At 53.5% G+C, this 16,446-nt stretch overlaps 1 protein-coding gene and 1 long non-coding RNA gene across 22 annotated transcripts in view; one reads left to right on the top strand and one right to left on the bottom strand.

Moving 5' to 3' along the window:
- The window catches only part of CTTN (cortactin), a 26,536-nt gene extending 16,213 nt beyond the window's left edge, over nucleotides 1–10,323 (bottom strand). For 7 of the 21 annotated variants that reach the window (XM_069565244.1, XM_069565249.1, XM_069565250.1 and 4 more), the window contains exons 1-5: nucleotides 10,135–10,323; nucleotides 6,168–6,264; nucleotides 4,062–4,148; nucleotides 3,853–3,926; nucleotides 1,900–2,029 (exon numbers count right to left, since the gene is read on the bottom strand). In XM_069565244.1, coding sequence (XP_069421345.1) covers nucleotides 1,900–2,029; nucleotides 3,853–3,926; nucleotides 4,062–4,148 — 291 coding nt within the window. In that variant the 5' untranslated portion in view covers nucleotides 6,168–6,264; nucleotides 10,135–10,323. Of the gene's footprint in view, nucleotides 1–1,899; nucleotides 2,030–3,852; nucleotides 3,927–4,061; nucleotides 4,190–6,167; nucleotides 6,265–8,954; nucleotides 9,516–9,952 lie in introns of those variants that run through there. The other 14 variants (XM_069565247.1, XM_069565252.1, XM_069565259.1 and 11 more) reach the window with 7 other exon arrangements.
- On the top strand, nucleotides 8,987–16,446 carry LOC138426572 (uncharacterized). Its single transcript, XR_011251699.1, has 4 exons — nucleotides 8,987–9,239; nucleotides 9,354–9,463; nucleotides 15,417–15,538; nucleotides 15,807–16,446. It is a non-coding gene; the product is annotated as an uncharacterized lncRNA (long non-coding RNA).

Here is a 16,446-nt window from a genome sequence, read left to right as displayed (position 1 = left end):
TCAGGCACACCACACGGTAAGCGTCAACGCCTGCCACGCAACCAGCCCGCCCTCGTGTGCAGCGGGGCCTGCCACCGCCTCCCCACCCCCAGTCAGGGAAGCGGGTCTGGTGACCTCTCAAGGCCACATGCTGACCGAGCAGTCCACCCCGAGCTTTCCGCCGTGCGGTCAGCAAGCCGAGGCCTGCGGCCCACATCCAGCACCGAGGTTCTTTGTAAATAAAGCTTTCTGGAACATACCACATCTGTTCATTTACAGAAAATCTATGCCTAGCTTTGTGTTAAGACAATACAGCTAGTTCAGGAGCCACCCGAGACCCTGTGGCGGCCAAGAAACTAGAATATTTACAGCCTCAAGTCTGAGCAGCCCAGTGCTGCTGCAGTCCCCCAGGCCCAGCCCTCGGAGTACGGCTCCAGGCGCCCTCGGCAGAATGGACAGGGGTCACGGACCTTTGTGGACACCGAGGACACAGGACAGGTGACTGACATGTGACCCAGTGCAGGGCCCAGGTCCTCCCCAGGAGCCACCCCCACCTTGGCGCTCCTACAATCCAGCGAGGGGCCTGCTGGCGCACTGCCAACTCCTCTCCCGCTTGCTCATCTAGAACTCCAGCGGCAGGGTTCAGGGTCCAACCCCCACGGGGTCGCCACCAGCGCTGCAGCTCTGCAGGCAGCTCAGCGGGCGCCTCCACAGTCGGGGAGCAAAGCAGGCTTTACTTTCCAGTCCGGAGCTGCTACTTTCTCTCCCTCCCAGCAGGATCCGATGCCCACAGCTAACAGCTGATCCAGAGCCCCGCAGCCTTGGAAAACCTGCGGCAGAGACCACCCACCTGCAGCTTCGGGGGTCCCACCCAGAAAACATCGACAAGATAACAGGGAGGCAGCACATGCCCAAAGGACCCCCCAGCGCGCCTCTTCATCACTAAGAGATCAGAGAACTGTTCCCAAAACACCGCCAGAGCAAAGGCTTAGCGACTCTCCCACCTTCCTAATCAAAACCGCTCTCTCCCCCAGCTTGGCCTTGGTCTCACTTCTTATCAGAGAGTCAGCACCAGGCAGAGCACTGTGGGAAGCAGGGGTAACACTCTGGTCGTGGCCCCCCTACCCCGCAACCAGGTACTGGCCCACGAGTGCGACCAGCCCTGTCATTCCGGGCTGAGTCCAACCCGGGCACAAGGGACACGGGGTGGAATCACAGAGGAACCCGCCCCCAGCTGGCACAGCACAGCGCAAAGGCAGACACCTCAAGTTGCCCAGCCTGAGAGACGCGCCCACGTCACTGCACGCGCAGCATGCCTGCCCCGGTCTACTGTCCTCTCTGCAGGGTGGACACGGCCCCCAGCTGATCCAGCCCCTCTCCGAGTACCAGCAAAGGATGTGGCTCTGTTACCAGCTTCAGCCCCACCTCCTTAAACCCGCCTGTCCTCAGCCTGGTGGGCCACGGCTTGATGCCGGAGGCCAGGGTCTTCTCTGAAGGACAGCAGTCAGGCGGCTGCCTTTCCAGCCTGGACGTGAAGCCAGGCGCTGCAACTCCGCTCTATGCTGCAGATGGGAACCACTAAGGCTGCAGCCTGAACCACAGGCGACACCCAGGCGGCAGCCCAGCCGACTGCAGGCCTCCATCCCGGTCAGAGCCGGCCTCTGGGAAGACCTCATCGCCTGCTCCAGGCTTCCCAGCACACCACTCCCTCCCCAGCAACTCAGAATCTGCAGAGAGCTTCCAAAAACTGCAGCCCTTCTCAGCTAAAGTCAATTGAAAAAGGGTGACTTCTGGCAAATCTCATCCTCAACAAGTGGACTCCCAACTTTCCAATGGAGGGGGAGGGCTCAGTGACAACCCTGTTGACCCAGGTGAGGTCAAACACGCCAGGACCCTGACACCACGTGGGCCGGCACTCACCTTGTCCATCCTGTCCTGCTCCACGCCAAACTTCCCTCCATAGCCGTGCGAGGCTTTGGGTCCCGTTTCCAGCTCCTTCTCCTTGAGGGTCTGGTGTTCTTGAAACACATTCTCCCGCAGCTTGTGGATGCTTGGAGGGAAGAGATGGAAGACAAATCAGTCAGACAGACTGCCAAGACACGCGTCTGCGCTTTCTGGGAGGACAGACACGGCGTCATCTCTGCATTCTACGAGGTTTCGTTCCCCGGTGGCTCTGCAGCTCGGCCTCCTTTGTGTTCACTTCACTGCACCTCCGGCCGCCCTCAACTCCAGCAGCTCTCGGAGTCAGATGCAGGTTAATAGGGAAAAAAAAGCAAGTCTGAACACACACAGTGAGTCATCGCCAAGTCCCTACAGAAGCTGGGCTATGATGTAGACGGCATTCCACCGAGTGGAAGACAGCTCCTCGGGTTCACCAGACCCCTGACCCGGGACAGCCAGCTCTGTAAACGTCACCAGAGGCAAACAGGAGACAAAGCCCACAGGCGTGCACCCGGAAGACCCTAGGCCAGGAGCCCACAGATATGGAATATTCAGACAGCTTCTCACTACGTGAAGCACCCCGGCTTTCCATTCAAAGGTGAAGTGAGAGGCTTTCAGAACTTAAGATGTAAAAGCCACTTTCACTTTAAGCGCTAGGAGCAGCGGGACAGATCAACAGATGCAGCCAGAACCAGGCAGGCCGGGCAGCTGTCACCCAGGGCTGCCGAGCACCACCTCACACCACAGCCACATCTCCACATCCGGACGGCAACCCCAGACATGCGGCTTAGAACACCAACCAAGCCTGGCCACCTCCCGAGCCCCTGACGTGTGGGGAAGAAGACCAGCCCCCAGGCACCGCTGGAGGGACCTCAGGACACCGACAGCAGTCCTGCCTCGGGTATTCTCTGAATTCTAACCCACCCACAGGCTGCCTGACCAGAGAGAGTTCTTTAACTCTCCAATCTGCCCTCTCCAACGTGTTTTGAAACCACGGGGAATAGCATGGCTAAGAGGCCTGGATGATAAAACCAGGTCAGCAGTCAGCCTGACCCCAGAGCAGGGAACCCGAGGCAGCTCCCAGCACCAGCTCCTCTGACTAGTCCCAGGCCCTTCTCCGAAGAGCTGTGAGGTGGCGGGCTCAGCAAGTCAGGGAGGGAGGAACACTTGTGTCTAAAATGCCCGTAGGGCAGATTTCACCCACTTTTCTGGATGAACGGCTGAATCCTTCTCAGCCAAGAGGAGCTTCATTTCACTGCAGAGATCCTAGAGCCAAGACCAGCGCTCTGTGAACGACCCAAGCAGCCACAACCAGGGCAGGGGAGCACACGTCCGCACTGAGGCCAGCGCAGCCGGAAATAAAAGTCTGAGCGCATTCTCAAAGGCCCTTTTATCTACGCCTCCCAACAAGAAAACAAGCTGCCCCAGAGGTGGCGAGTTAAGACTGGCCAAGTTAGGACAATCCCTGCTTCTTGCAGCTCTCCTATTTCGACCTTCACGAGAACAAGTTCAGGATTCAGCTCAGGGTGTCGAGCTGAAAACAACAGAGTAACACTGCAACAAAATCATACAAATTAAGGAGGGGGTGTTCCTGATCTCGTCTTCAAAGACAACCCATGCTTTAGAAACCTACCAGCTGCAGAGAGAGCAGCTTAGGTAACTATGTTCCTGGACGAAAACCACAAACTTAAAAACCATACTGGAGAATTAAAAGTCAAGGACACCCTGGCAATGAGAACGTTAAACCGCTGAGCACGTGTGTCCAGATGCGCATACACATAGACGTCAGGCCTCATCTCACCTCCTGTGTGAGTTACAAGGGGCCAGACAGCGCAGAGGCCGGGCCCTGGCGCTAACCAGGGGGAGCGGCCCCGCCTCAGCCCTCACGGCCCCGAATGCCTCGGTCACACGAAGATCGAGGGCGTCTCTTACTTGATGTGCTCCTGGTGCCCAGATCCTTGCACGGTTTTGGCCCCCCATCTCTGCTCTTTTTCGCTCACATCATTCTGAAAAGAAGAACGAAGAACAAGTACACCCCCACACCCTGGACTGTAAAACAGCCCCCACCCGCCCACCAGACCAAAAGCCCGGGAGGATCCACTTCAGGAGATGGGAGAGGCGGGCAGACTGGCGGCTCCTACCACGAAATCGGGGTCGGTCTCCCAGTCGTCGGCTCCCCCGTCGTCCGGGGTGATGGACACGGTGTGGCCGGCCGAGGCTTTCCACATCTGGAAGGGCAGCGCCGAGGGTCACAGCCGCCAGCAGAGCCCTGCCCAGGGGCCCACAGACACTCTGCCCAGGACCCCAAAACCCTGGGCAGCACAGGGAGGGCGGGGAGCTACGTGCTCAAGAGGTCCACTTGTGGCACTTCCCTAGGGGTCCAGCAGCTAAGACCCCCCAGCTCCCCATGCCGGGGGCCCAGGTTCAATCCCCTGTCAGGGAACTAAATTCCTGCAGGCCACGACCAAGACCTGGTGCAGCCAAATAGATTTTTTTTCCTTTTTTTTTAAAAAAAGGTCACTCATAATCCCCGTGCCACCGGAAGGATCAAAAGAAACCTAATGTGAGAGCTCTAACACTGCAGTCAAAGGGCAGAAGCACAGAAGAAATATTCCGGGTTCAACTCAAGTGAGAAAATTTTCTGGAAAATAAACAAAGTCGCATGTGCTACTTCACTCAACGGGAACCTCCCCAACTAAGCCTCCTGACAACAGTGTTGTCCGACACGGGAATGCACTGTCGCCAGCTGTAAAGTCCGCTCTATTTTATCACAATTTTCTTTTAAAGCATCCATTTTAACTTAAACATAACTACTGGAAACCTAACAATGATTTTCTTAACTTAGACTCTGACAAGTCACTCAGTCATCCAAGGGCTGCCTTGCCATCTGCTTGGGGAAACGCAGGGCACACAGAATGCCAACTTCTGAGTCGGGCAGCCCCGAGGCAGGCCGCCCTGCCTCCTCAGCAGGCCCTGAAACTCTAACCTATCGGCTTGGAGAACAGTGACACAGCCTCACAGCCGAACCATGCTGCTCTCGCCGTAACTGCAAAGGCAAAATCTAGCCTTTCAGGACTTCAAAAGAAAGCGACGAGAAAAATGGTTTTGTTCTCCCCAGAAATCCCCATAAAACTGCTCACAGGCCAGGAAGTGATTGAGGGCTTGTTTTCACGCAACTAGAAGCCGGCACCCTGGTGTCTGAGCTGAGGACACTGCCCATCGCGCGTGGTGGGGCCACACGCCCTGTGCTCTGTGTGGACCCAGACAGGACGGGAGCCCCTCACAGGCCTGAGACCCGCCAGCTGGGTCCACCTGCACCCCCGGCTCTGCGAGGTCACAAGTCCAAGGTGGTGGCAGGTGGGGATCGAGGGGCACAGCTCTCAGATTCCCAGACTGGAGTCCTGCCAAGTCACCTCGGCAGGGAAGCATGCGCCACCAGGTGGGCAGGACCAACACAGTCCCCTGGACACTGTCCCACCGGGAGCCTTGCTCCCCTCTGACTAGGTGAAGCAAGGCAGGGAGCACCCTGACGCAAACTGCTTTGGACACAATCTTCGAGAGCCAACAGACCAGGCTCAGCCGCGGCGGGCACAACCAGCGTGCCCATTCACAGATGGAGACACAGCTGCCTGAAAGCCAAACGCTCTGCCCGAAGCCTCTGCCTCCCTGAGTCAAGACTGCCCGTGGCACCACACTGGCCTGAGGAGGGCCGCCCACCCACAGGACTCCAGTTGCCTAGTGGTGTCCTCAGCCAGTGAGGGGACGGCCAGTCATGTGGAAGGACGGGGTCTCCAACGAGACTCACTCCCCACCCAAGGCCAAGGTGAAAGCCACATCCTGGCCTGTGGCTTCTCCACGATGGTGGCACAGAAGTCACAGGGCCGGCTCTCCACCCGTCTCTCTGGAAGCCAGCCTCACTCGTGGGCAGGTGAGCACTGGCCAGCTCGCCCCAGCATCGTGGCCACAGGCTCCCCACCCCCAAGGAACAGGAAGAAGGAGCCACGGGGCTGCCAGAGGGTTGGGGGTGCCTGGGGTCCTCCACTCCAGGTCGTGCGGAATCCCCTCCACTTTCTAGCCCACAGGCAACACCAAAATTGACTTCATTTTTCAAATAAGAAAATTTCCTCCCAGAAAATTTTCGTCCCTATCTCTACAAACCCAGGGAGAGAACACCCCTTGCTTTCCTTGTCAAAGGGGTTTCCCTGCCTGCCCAGTGGAGCCCATGAGCATGCTCACGGTGCACAAACCTTTCTTCTCCACGTGCAGACGCGAGACTCTCACAAAACTCTGCTGAAGACACAGTAATCCAACGAGGAGTTCCCAGGCATTGGGGAGAGCTTCTGTCTGTAAAAAGATTAACAGTAAAAAGCTCAGAAGGATATGTGCTGACAGGCACCCTGGGCAAATCTTTGTATGCTGAGATCCTTTCAGAATACCTCTGAAATCCTCCCCAACATAACAAGGTTTTGTAAAGAAATGTGAAAAGAGGGTGGGAAGATTTGCATTTCCCTAACCAAAGAGTTCAACTGACTTTTAGCCACAGTGAGAAACGACAGGAAATAAAAAAGTTCCGAACGATTTACAACTGTGTGAAGTTTCTTCTTAATGCAGACAGAATCATTGCCTCAACTGCTAGCGTACATTTCTGTTTGCTAAAATCCTGAGAGCTTTCCATTTCTGGTTCATCCTAATTCTGCAATAAAATTCTTTCTCTGGGTGGGTGTGTGTGTGTGTGTGTGTGCGTGTAGGGCTTCTCTGTTAGCTCAGACAGTAAAGAAGCCGCCTGCAATGTGGGAGACCCAGGTTCGATCCCTGGATGGGGAAGATTCCCCAGAAAAAGGAATGGCAACCCACTCCAATATTCTTGCAGACCGAATTCCATGGACAGATTAGCCTGGAGGGCTACAGTCCACGGGGTCACAGAGTCGGGCGTGACTGAGTGCCTAGCACTCTCACACTGTCACACGTGTATGTGCACGTGAGAAGCACATGGCCGGGGCAGAACCCAGAGCAGCGACAGCTGTCAGAACGTGAGGAACAACGGAGACTCGGGGAGCAAAGGGAAAGCAAGCTGCGCCTCTAACGAATGGGCAGGGTTCCTTCAGAACACCAAGACTCCAAGTCTGCAACCCACCAGCTCAGCAGCTCTTCCCTGAGACCACAGGGCAGCCCTGACTAGACTTGGCACTGCTAAGGCCACAGGGCAGCCCTGACTAGATTCGGCACTGCAGACATTACAGGTGGCTAGAGTCCCCTTGTTCCCCAGAACAGACCAGTCACAGGCACACACCGCCTGTGCTGGCGTGTGGCCTGGCATGCATTAGCAACCAGACAGAAGATGCTCTGCTGGCCTTCCTCAATGGTGCCTTTAGAAATCCTAAATTGTGTAGGTTGCTTAGTACATTCTGGGTACTGCAGTTATCATCCAACATCTATGAAAATCTTCCCAAGGGTAGCTAGTGATAGGCTGAAATCTAAAATCTATAATAATCTATTCCCTCTCAATATTTTTAATAAAAAAAATCATGAAAACAACTCTTTGAAAAACTAGGCCTTTTTTTTTGATCCAAAGATAATGCCTATGGATCCCTACCTCACACCACACACAATAATTAACTGGAAAAAAAATGGATCAGAAAACCTAAGTGTCTGAACTAAAACTACTGAATTCTTAGAAAAAAACAAGTATAGATTCTCATCACCTTGAACTTGACAACAGACCTTAGATGTGACACCAAAAGCACAAGTGGAAACAGAAAAAAATAAATTGGGACAAAAATTTTAAACTTTTTGCTTCAAAAGGCACCCATCAAAGTGAACACAATTTACAGAATGAGAGACACTGTTTTCAAATCATCTATCCAGAATAGATAAAGAACTCTTATAAGTCAATAATAAACAGGACAATTAACCAGATTTTTATATGGTGAAAGTATCTGAACAGACATTTCTCCAAAGACATACAAATGGCTGATAAGCTTGTGAAAAGACAGTCTCACTAACCATCAAGGGAAAGCATATCAAAGCCGACCTGAGATACCATTCCACACATTCTAAGGGGGCCGCCCTCCAAAAAATAAACAAGTTTGGTGAGGGTGTGCAGAAATCAGAAGGCTCTTATGCTGCTGGTGGAAATGTAAAATGAAAGAATCTGGCAGTTCTTCAAAAGGTTAAACACAGAGGTGCCATATATCCCAGCAACTCCACTCCCAGGTATATAGAAAACTTACTCACACAGCATCACTCCTAACAGCCCAAAGTGGAAATAACCCAGTATCCACGTGATACGCAGCAGGAGGTCTATCCCCTCAACGGAATGTGACTAATATCTGACGGCAAAAGGAGTGAAGTGCTGACAGCCACCGAAACATGAAGGACTCTGAAAATCCTTACACTGAATGAAAGAAGCCGGACGCAGGAGACCGTGTACTACACAGGCCCGTTCCTACAAGCGGCCAGATCTGCTAGGTCTGCAGGGAGAAAGACTAGACGAGCGGCTGCCTAGTGTGGGGGGTGAGGGAGCCTAGTAAGGTTTCTCTGAGGTGATGAAACCACGCTGAGTTAGCCGTCCATTTGCCCACCCTCTCCAGTGCAGCAGAGGAAACAGGTCTCACAAGGCCCACTCTCCACACCACCATTACTCAGAGGACTCCCCTCTCATCTCTGCCTCCTCTGCCTCAGTGAAAGACAAGACCCCTGATGGACAAGGGCCCAGGACGGGGCCCACTGCAACACAGGGCAGACCCCAGGGCTCCCAACTGTCTCTCTCAACTGTGCGCCTACCCAGCCCCTGCTGCACTGTACCGACCAAAGACTTGAATTGCCAGTGACTCCAAGTTAAGTTTTCTACAGATCTGTCTCTCAAAACGCTTCAAATAAAAGGTCCTGGGGACACACTGCCAGTTACTGAGGGGGGTGCGAAGCAAAGCATAAAGGACAACCCCGCACACCCTTCCTCGCTCCTCTCTCGGTCTGGGAATACCTTCCACCCCGAGAGGCGCGGGCCAGCCTCTGGCACCAGCGCGGTGACTCACCCGCCGTCAGGCCCTGCCCAGCGCCGGCCAGCGGGGCGGCGGGGCGAATCACGCGGTCGGCCCCAGCGGGTTAAGCCCCCACGGAGCTCGGGAGCCAGGTCACCGCGGAGCCCAGCGGGGCACTCGCGCGCGACGCCTCGGAGCTCCGTCCAGCGGGAAGTGGGTTCCTCACCCCCGCTCCCCCGGGCCCGACGCTGCCAGATCCCACGGGAAGGAAGCCCTGTCCCCTTCGCCCCAGACCCTCTGCAGGAGCACCAAGCTTGCAAGAGAGTGACTCCCTTCCAGGTGACTTCCAGCTCGCACCCAAAGGAGGGGCTGTTCCCAATCCAGAGCCGCTCAACTCTGCTGCCGCGCCGGTCGCTGCATTTCCACTGACCTGATTGCAACATCTCCCCGTAGGTGTGGGCCTAGGAGCGGGGAGCGAGCGGCCCGCCCTGCCGTTGGGAGACCCCGGCCTTCCCCATCGGCCCTCCGCCGCCTGACCTCCCAAGCCCGGGACCCCCCTTCCGGTAGGGCTCCTCTCTGTCCCTAGACCCTCTCGGCTCTCCTCCCCCTCCCCCTAACCCTCCAGGTCCTGGACCCCCTCCCCGGCTGTCCCCGCTCTTCCCAGGACCCTCTGGACCCTTGTCCCCCTTCCCCTAAACACTCGGGGCCCGGCCTCTCCCCTCCCCGGCCCCCTGCCCCTTCCTCCCGACCCCCAGGTCCTGCACCCCTCCTGTAGGGCCCCTCTCCTATCCTAGACGCCCCCCTCAACCCTCTGGCCCCTTCCTCCCAGGAGGCCAGGCATCCTCCCCAGACCCCGGACCCTCCTCCCAAGCCCCCTCAGGACTGCAGGCCCTGACTCCTTCCCCCTCCCCCAGCCCGCCCCTCTTTCTCCGACCTCATCCCTCTCCCCAGGACTTCCCTCAGGCCCGGCCCCTTCCCCTCAGGCCCGGCCCCTTCCCCTCAGCCCCCGGCCCCTTCCCTCAGCCCCCGGCCCGCCCATCCCCTTCTCTGACCTCGGCCCCCCAGCCCGGGGAAGCCTCGCCCGCGCTCCCCCCGCGCGCGAAACCGCGAGCGGAAATGCGGCGAGACCGCCGCGGCCGCCGCTTCCTTCCCGTTTCGGGACCTGGCTGCGCCCGGGGACCGCAGCTGGGGAACCCGCTCGCTCCCCCGCCCGGCGAAGGCCGAGCTCGCTCACCGCCACCTCGGGTCGGTCCGGTCGGCTCTGCCCAGCCTCCGCCGCGCCTGCAGCTCCCAGGCGCCCCGCTCCACTTCCGGTTCCGAGGACGGGGGCGGGGCCGCATCCGGGTCCCCGAGGCTCCGCCCCCGCCGGCACGCCCCGCCCAGCCCCGCCGGGTCCGCGGATCCTGCGGCCTCCCTTGTCCACGTGGCGCCGGCGGTGCCCACCGCTGGCGCAGGCGCGAGCTCCGCCCGGTGCCCGCCTGCGGAGCGTGCCTAAAAGTGCTGCTGCTGCTAAGTCGCTACAGTCGTGTCCGACTCTGTGCGACCCCAGAGACAGCAGCCCACCAGGCTCCCGCGTTCCTGGGATTCTCCAGGCAAGAATACTGGAGTGGGGTTCCATCGCCTAAAAGTGAGATGGACGCTAAAGGGTAAATTTCGGAGCGCCCACTGTGTGCGCGCCAGACTGCTCACATGCACAGTCCTAGGTGGTCGTACTGGATCCATAGCCAGGAGGTAACTGTGACGGCCAGTCACCTGGGAAGAACAGGTGACTGTTCCTCCGTCCGTGCGTCCGTCCATTACCTATCCGTACATCATCCACCCGTCCATCTTCTTCCATTTTCCGCCAGTCAATCATCCATCCACCCACCCGTCAATCTCTTCCTCCAGAGAAAGCCAGGTATGTGTCACGAGTAGAGGTCAGCAGAATAAACGTGGATTTTGCCCTTGGAGACCTTTCAACCTAGAAGAGGAGTCAGACATTAATCAAATACATATATACTAAGGAAATAAGACAGATGCTCTAGAAACTGTCAAGGTTAGATTGGAGAGAAGGTAGGATCCCAACTCTTTCAGCAGATCAGAGGCTTCCTCCAGCGATTAACATTGGAGCTGATATATGAAAGCCAAATAGAAGTAAACAGGGACAGAAAGGAAGAATTTTCCAGGCAAGAAAAGAGTCTCTGCAAAGGCCCTGAGGCAAGAAAAGAATGGGAATGGGAAAAACTTGAGATCATTAGATATTTTCAGGAGAAGACTTTCTGAACCTAATTTCTTGCATCTCTTCATACCCAGAAAAGCAGTAATTTTATTAACAGGCACATCTGTTCCTTGTGACTAGCAAGTCCTCTGCCAAAGTGTGTATCTGACTTCACATACCCACCCTTTACTTAAAACGGTATATATACTGACTTCCCTCCCCGCTTTGGAGCAGTTCCTCAGAGATACTTAAAAGGCTGTCTCCTGGGCTTTAGTGCTCACTTTGCCCCAAACTCACAACTCTCCCAATTCTTCTCAATCATGATGACCAAGGAGTTAGCTTGATGCCTGACCACACACAGCGTGTACTGTCATAATGTTGGAAGTGAAAACACTTGCGTTTTATCTGTCTGGTCTCGATACTTTGGATGCATACCCCATTCTTTCCTGCTTCTGTGCCTTGCTGGAATCCCTTCCTCTTCCCCAATGGCCCTCTTACCTTTTCATGTCCTTACCTTGCTCACGCCTCAACCTCCAGCTCAAAAGCCAGCTCCCCAGCATCTCTTCTTGGAGCCCACTTTGACATGTCATGGGCATCTCAAAAGAACCAAGTTCACAGCCATATTCTCTCTCTCCCTCTGCAGGCTTGGTGTGTTTTCTCCCCCACCCTCCAACCCTCACCACCATACCTAGCACCCCACCCCTCTAAGGCACCACAGAGCACCAAGCTGAGCTCCATGTGTTATACAGCAGCTGCCCATTAACTCTCTAAAAGAAAAAAAAAAAATCCATACTTTAGAATGGGAAAAAGGGACGATTAGATATTCTTTTAAGAGAACACTGAAGGCTCTGATAATCATGATTCTTTAGGATATGTGCCTTTAAAATAAAAAAAAAATTGCCTAGATTATTCCACTCCTTTATAGAGGCAGAAGTTAACCTGTAGAAAACAGACAGCAATGCAAATAATTCTTGTCCATAGAAAGGCCAATTAGCTGTGTCCAGTAAAATACAACTGACTTTGCCCTATGGATAGACCGTTGCTTTGCAAACTCATTTCAGCACTCCCTTCACTTCTCCTTTGAACAAGCGGTAGCATCTTAGTGCTTCATTTATTATTAAGTGAGATAAAATCTTTGCTAGGCATCCATTTTATGTGTGTAGAAAATCATGATTTTATCTTTCAAAAAATTATCCTTTCACCTCTGACATCACCTTCCCCACCCCATACCCCCTGTCCATCCTCAAACCTGACAGTTTAACTTTATAAATGTATCTTGTGTCTACTCACTACTCTCCATCTTCCTTGCCACCACCAGTTTGCCTGAATTGTCCATCCTAGGCTCCTACCTGGCCCTCTTCCCATTCATTCTCAACTTAGCAGCCCGAGGGATGTCATTACAATACAAACTGTACGATTTCTCCCCCCTGCTTGATCTCCTCCAAGGACTTCCCACTTATTTGATTTTTTTAATATTTACTTATTTGGCTGCTTTGGGTCTTACTTGCTGCATAGAGGATCACTGATGTTCATTGCAGTATGCAGGATCTTTTTTTTTTTTTTTTTAATTTCAGCATGCAGAATCTAGTTCCCCGACCAGGGATCGAGCTCAGGCCCCCTGTATTGGTAGCGCAGAGTCTTAGCCTGTGGACCACCAGGGAAGTCCCCCCATTTCTTTGAGAAAAAAGACCACGGTCCTTGCAGTGCCCTCCCACTTTCTACATGACCTGGCTCCACCTCACCCACTGCCCCGCTGCGTCACCACACTCCTGCTGCGCTGAACCTCCTTCAGTTCCTCCGCAGAGTGAGGAACAAAGTGTCTCTTGTTGTATGAATGAGGTTACTTTGGAAAGCACCTAAGGATGGGGCTGGTTGCCAGGACAACCTTCTATGTGATTAGAGAGCTGGAAATTCAGTCCCAACCTTGAGCCCTGGGGAGGGGAAAAGAGAAGGACTGTGGGTTGAATTCATCACCAATGGCCAATGAGTTGATCAATCATGGGTGTGTGATCAGCCCTCCATAAAGACCCACAAGGATGGGTTCTGAGAACTTCCGGTTTGGTGAACACATGCAGATTTGGGGAGAGTGGTGCTCAGACAGCATGGGAGCTCTGAACGCCTCCTCACACCTTGCCCTGTGCCTCTCTTCCATCTGGCAGATCCTAAGTTTATAACCTTTAAAAATCAACCTGTGATCTAGTAGGCAACATGTTTGCCCGAGTTCTCTGAGCTGTCTGGCAAATTCACCAACCCTAAGGAAGTTATTAGAACCAGACATGGAACAACTGACTGGTTCAAAATTGGGAAACAAGTACAACAAGGCTGTACGTAGTCACCCTGCTTATTTAACTTCTATGCAGAGTACCTCATGCAAAATGCTGGGCTGAATGAATCACAAGCTGGAATCAAGATTGCAGGGAGAAATATCAACAACCTCAGAAATGCAGATAATACCACTCTAATGGCAGAACGCAAAGAGGAACTAAAGAGCCTCTTGATGAGGGTGGATGAGGAGATTGAAAAAGCTGGCTTAAAACTCAAAATTCAAAAGGCTAAGAGCCCATCACTTCATGGCAAATAGAAGAGGAAAAAGTGGAAACACTGGCAGATTTCCACGGACTCCAAAATCACTGCAGACAGTGACTACAGCCATGAAATTAAAAGATACTTGTTCCTTGGAAGGATAGCTGTGACAAACCTAGACAGCACATTAAAAAGCAGAGACATCACTTTGCTAACAAAGGTCCATCTAGTCAAAGCTATAGTTTTTCTAGTAGTTAGGTACAGATCTGAGAGTTAGATCATAAAAATGACTGAGCACTGAAGAACTGATGCTTTTGAACTGTGGTGCTGGAGAAGACTCTTGAGAGTCCTTTGAACTGCAAGGAGATCAAACCAGTCAATGCTAAAGGAAATCAGCCCTGAATATACATTGAAAAGACTGATGCTGGAACTGAAGCTCCAATACTTTGGCCACCTGATGCGAAGACCTGACTCACTGGAAAAAACCCTGATGCTGAGAAAGACTGAAGGCAGGAGGAGAAGGGGATGACAGAGGGCAAGATTGTTGGGTGGCATCATGAACTCAACGGACATGAGTCTGAGCAAGTTCCAGGAGTCAGTGAAGGACACAGAAGCCGGGCGTGCTGCAGTCCATGGAGTCACAAAGAGTCAGATACCACTGAGCAACTAAACAACAGTCAAGTTGAAGATGCAGAGCTCTTCCCCAAACAGGGATCAGATTCCCCAAACAGGGATCAGACTCCCCAAACAGGGATCAGATTCCCCAAACAGGGATCAGATTCATGCCCCCAGCAGTGGAACCATGTAGTCTTAACCACTGGATCGCCAGGGAAGTCCCCTTGTATGGATTCTAAATACAGCATTAAGGATCCAGCCCTCGCAATGCCTTGCTACTTCTGGTCTTGGAACCTTGGAACCCGAGACAACGTTGCTGTGAAGAAGTCCAACATAGCCTTCTGGAGTGAAAGAGCTGCCACAGGATGAGAATCCAGGCCTTCCAGCCAGAAGCCAGCGCCAGCTCTCATCTCAGGTCCTTGACTGAGGCCGTCTTGGACTTTCCAGCCCCAGAAGGGCTGTCAGGTAACTGTCATCACATGAGCGGTTCCAGGGAAGACAGGCAGGAGAACCACCTAGACTGCCAGTCCCCGAATCAAGAGAAACAAGAGATCACCTTTTTTACTGCTGTTTTGGGGTGGATTTTTACAAAGCAACAGATAAGAGAGCAGATGGTGATCTTTTAGGGAATTATGAAATCAATTTTCTGGGGGAGGAAAACAGCATAAAAATGTATATAAGATGGCAGCATAGAAAATATGAGTTCATTTCATCCAAAATAGTTCCAATTATCTATCGCTGTGTAATAAGGCATTCCAAAAGTTCATAGTGGAAAACAACCACCACTTCATGGTTCGGGAATTTGGAAAGGTCAGGGGAGACTTGTGGCTCAGTGGCAAAGAATCTGCCTGCCAGTGCAGGAGATGCAAGACAGGCAGGTTTGATCCCTGGGTCAGGAAGATCTCCTGGAGGAGGTCATGGCATCCCAGTCCAGGACTCTTGCCTGGAGAATCCCATGGACAGAGGAGCCTGGCGGGCTACAGTCCGTGGGGTCGCAAAGAGTCGGACATGACTGAGTAACTGAGGGCACACAGCAGCAACAGGGGATGGCTCTTGACCCACTGAAGCCTCGGCCAGGAAGGTTGGCTCTCGCTGGATGAACTGACTGGGGCCGCGTGTCAGGAGCCTTGGCTCTGACTGCTGGGTGAGCCCCTCATTTCTTCTCTCCGTCATGTCTTCAGGAACAGGAATGTCCAGCGTGGCTTCTTCGCTCCCCACAGGCTGGCAGGAGCGTCCTGGACTCTCACTCTCCACAGTGCTCCATGCGGCCAGCTGGGGCTTCCTTACGTCCCAGCGGTCCTGGGTAAGTTGCACTTCTTACTTGGTGGCTGGTTTCTGCAAGGCTTCTGCTGACCTTGCCCCAGAGGTCCATGAACATCTCACCTGCTACGTTGTTTTGGTCAACCAGGTAAGTCACAGGCCAGCCCAGGCTTAAGGGGTTGGGGGTGGAGGAAGGATTAAGACTCCACCTCTCCGTGAGAGGAGATAGAATCTGCAGCCTAGCTGGCCTTTTGTCATACACTGTGTTTCTTTCCTTTATTTATTTATTTATTTTTTGGCCACGCCTCAAGATGAACCAAAGAATTGTTGCTTTCAAATGGTGGTGCTAGAGAACTCTTGGGAGACCCCTGGACTGCAAGGAGAGCAAACCAGTCGATCCTAAAGGAAATCAATCCTGAATATTCACTAGCATGCTACAGTCCATGGGGTCGCAAAGAGTCGGACACGACCGAGCAACTGAACTGATTCATTGGAAGGACTGATGCTGAAGCTGAAGCTGAAGCTCCAGTCCACTGGCCACCTGATGCAAAGAGCTGACTCACTGGAAAAGATCCTGTTGCTGGGAAAGATTGAAGAACAAAGGAGAAGGGAGTGGCAGAGAATGAGATGGTTGGATAGCATGACTCAGTGGAAATGAATTGGAGCAAACTCCAGGAGATAGTGAAGGACAGAGGAGCCTGGTACACTGCAGTCCATGGGGTCACAAAGAGTCAGACACGACTTAGCAACTGAGCAACAAATAAGACATGTGGGGTCTTAGTTCCCTGACCAAGGATAGAACCTGTGTCCCCTGTGTCAGAAGCAGGGACTCTTAAATACTGGACCACCAGGCAAGTCCCACATACTAAGATGATATCATTGTTTGTAAGACACGACCTGACTTCATGGGTAAAAAATGTGAAATAAACGGTCACAGTAGGATTGATGAAA

This window comes from Ovis canadensis, chromosome 21 (assembly GCF_042477335.2).
Source record: "Ovis canadensis isolate MfBH-ARS-UI-01 breed Bighorn chromosome 21, ARS-UI_OviCan_v2, whole genome shotgun sequence".
In the NCBI taxonomy this organism is placed as follows: domain Eukaryota; kingdom Metazoa; phylum Chordata; class Mammalia; order Artiodactyla; family Bovidae; genus Ovis; species Ovis canadensis.
Note: the sequence above shows the minus strand (reverse complement) of the source record. Positions and strands in the feature narration are given on the sequence as shown.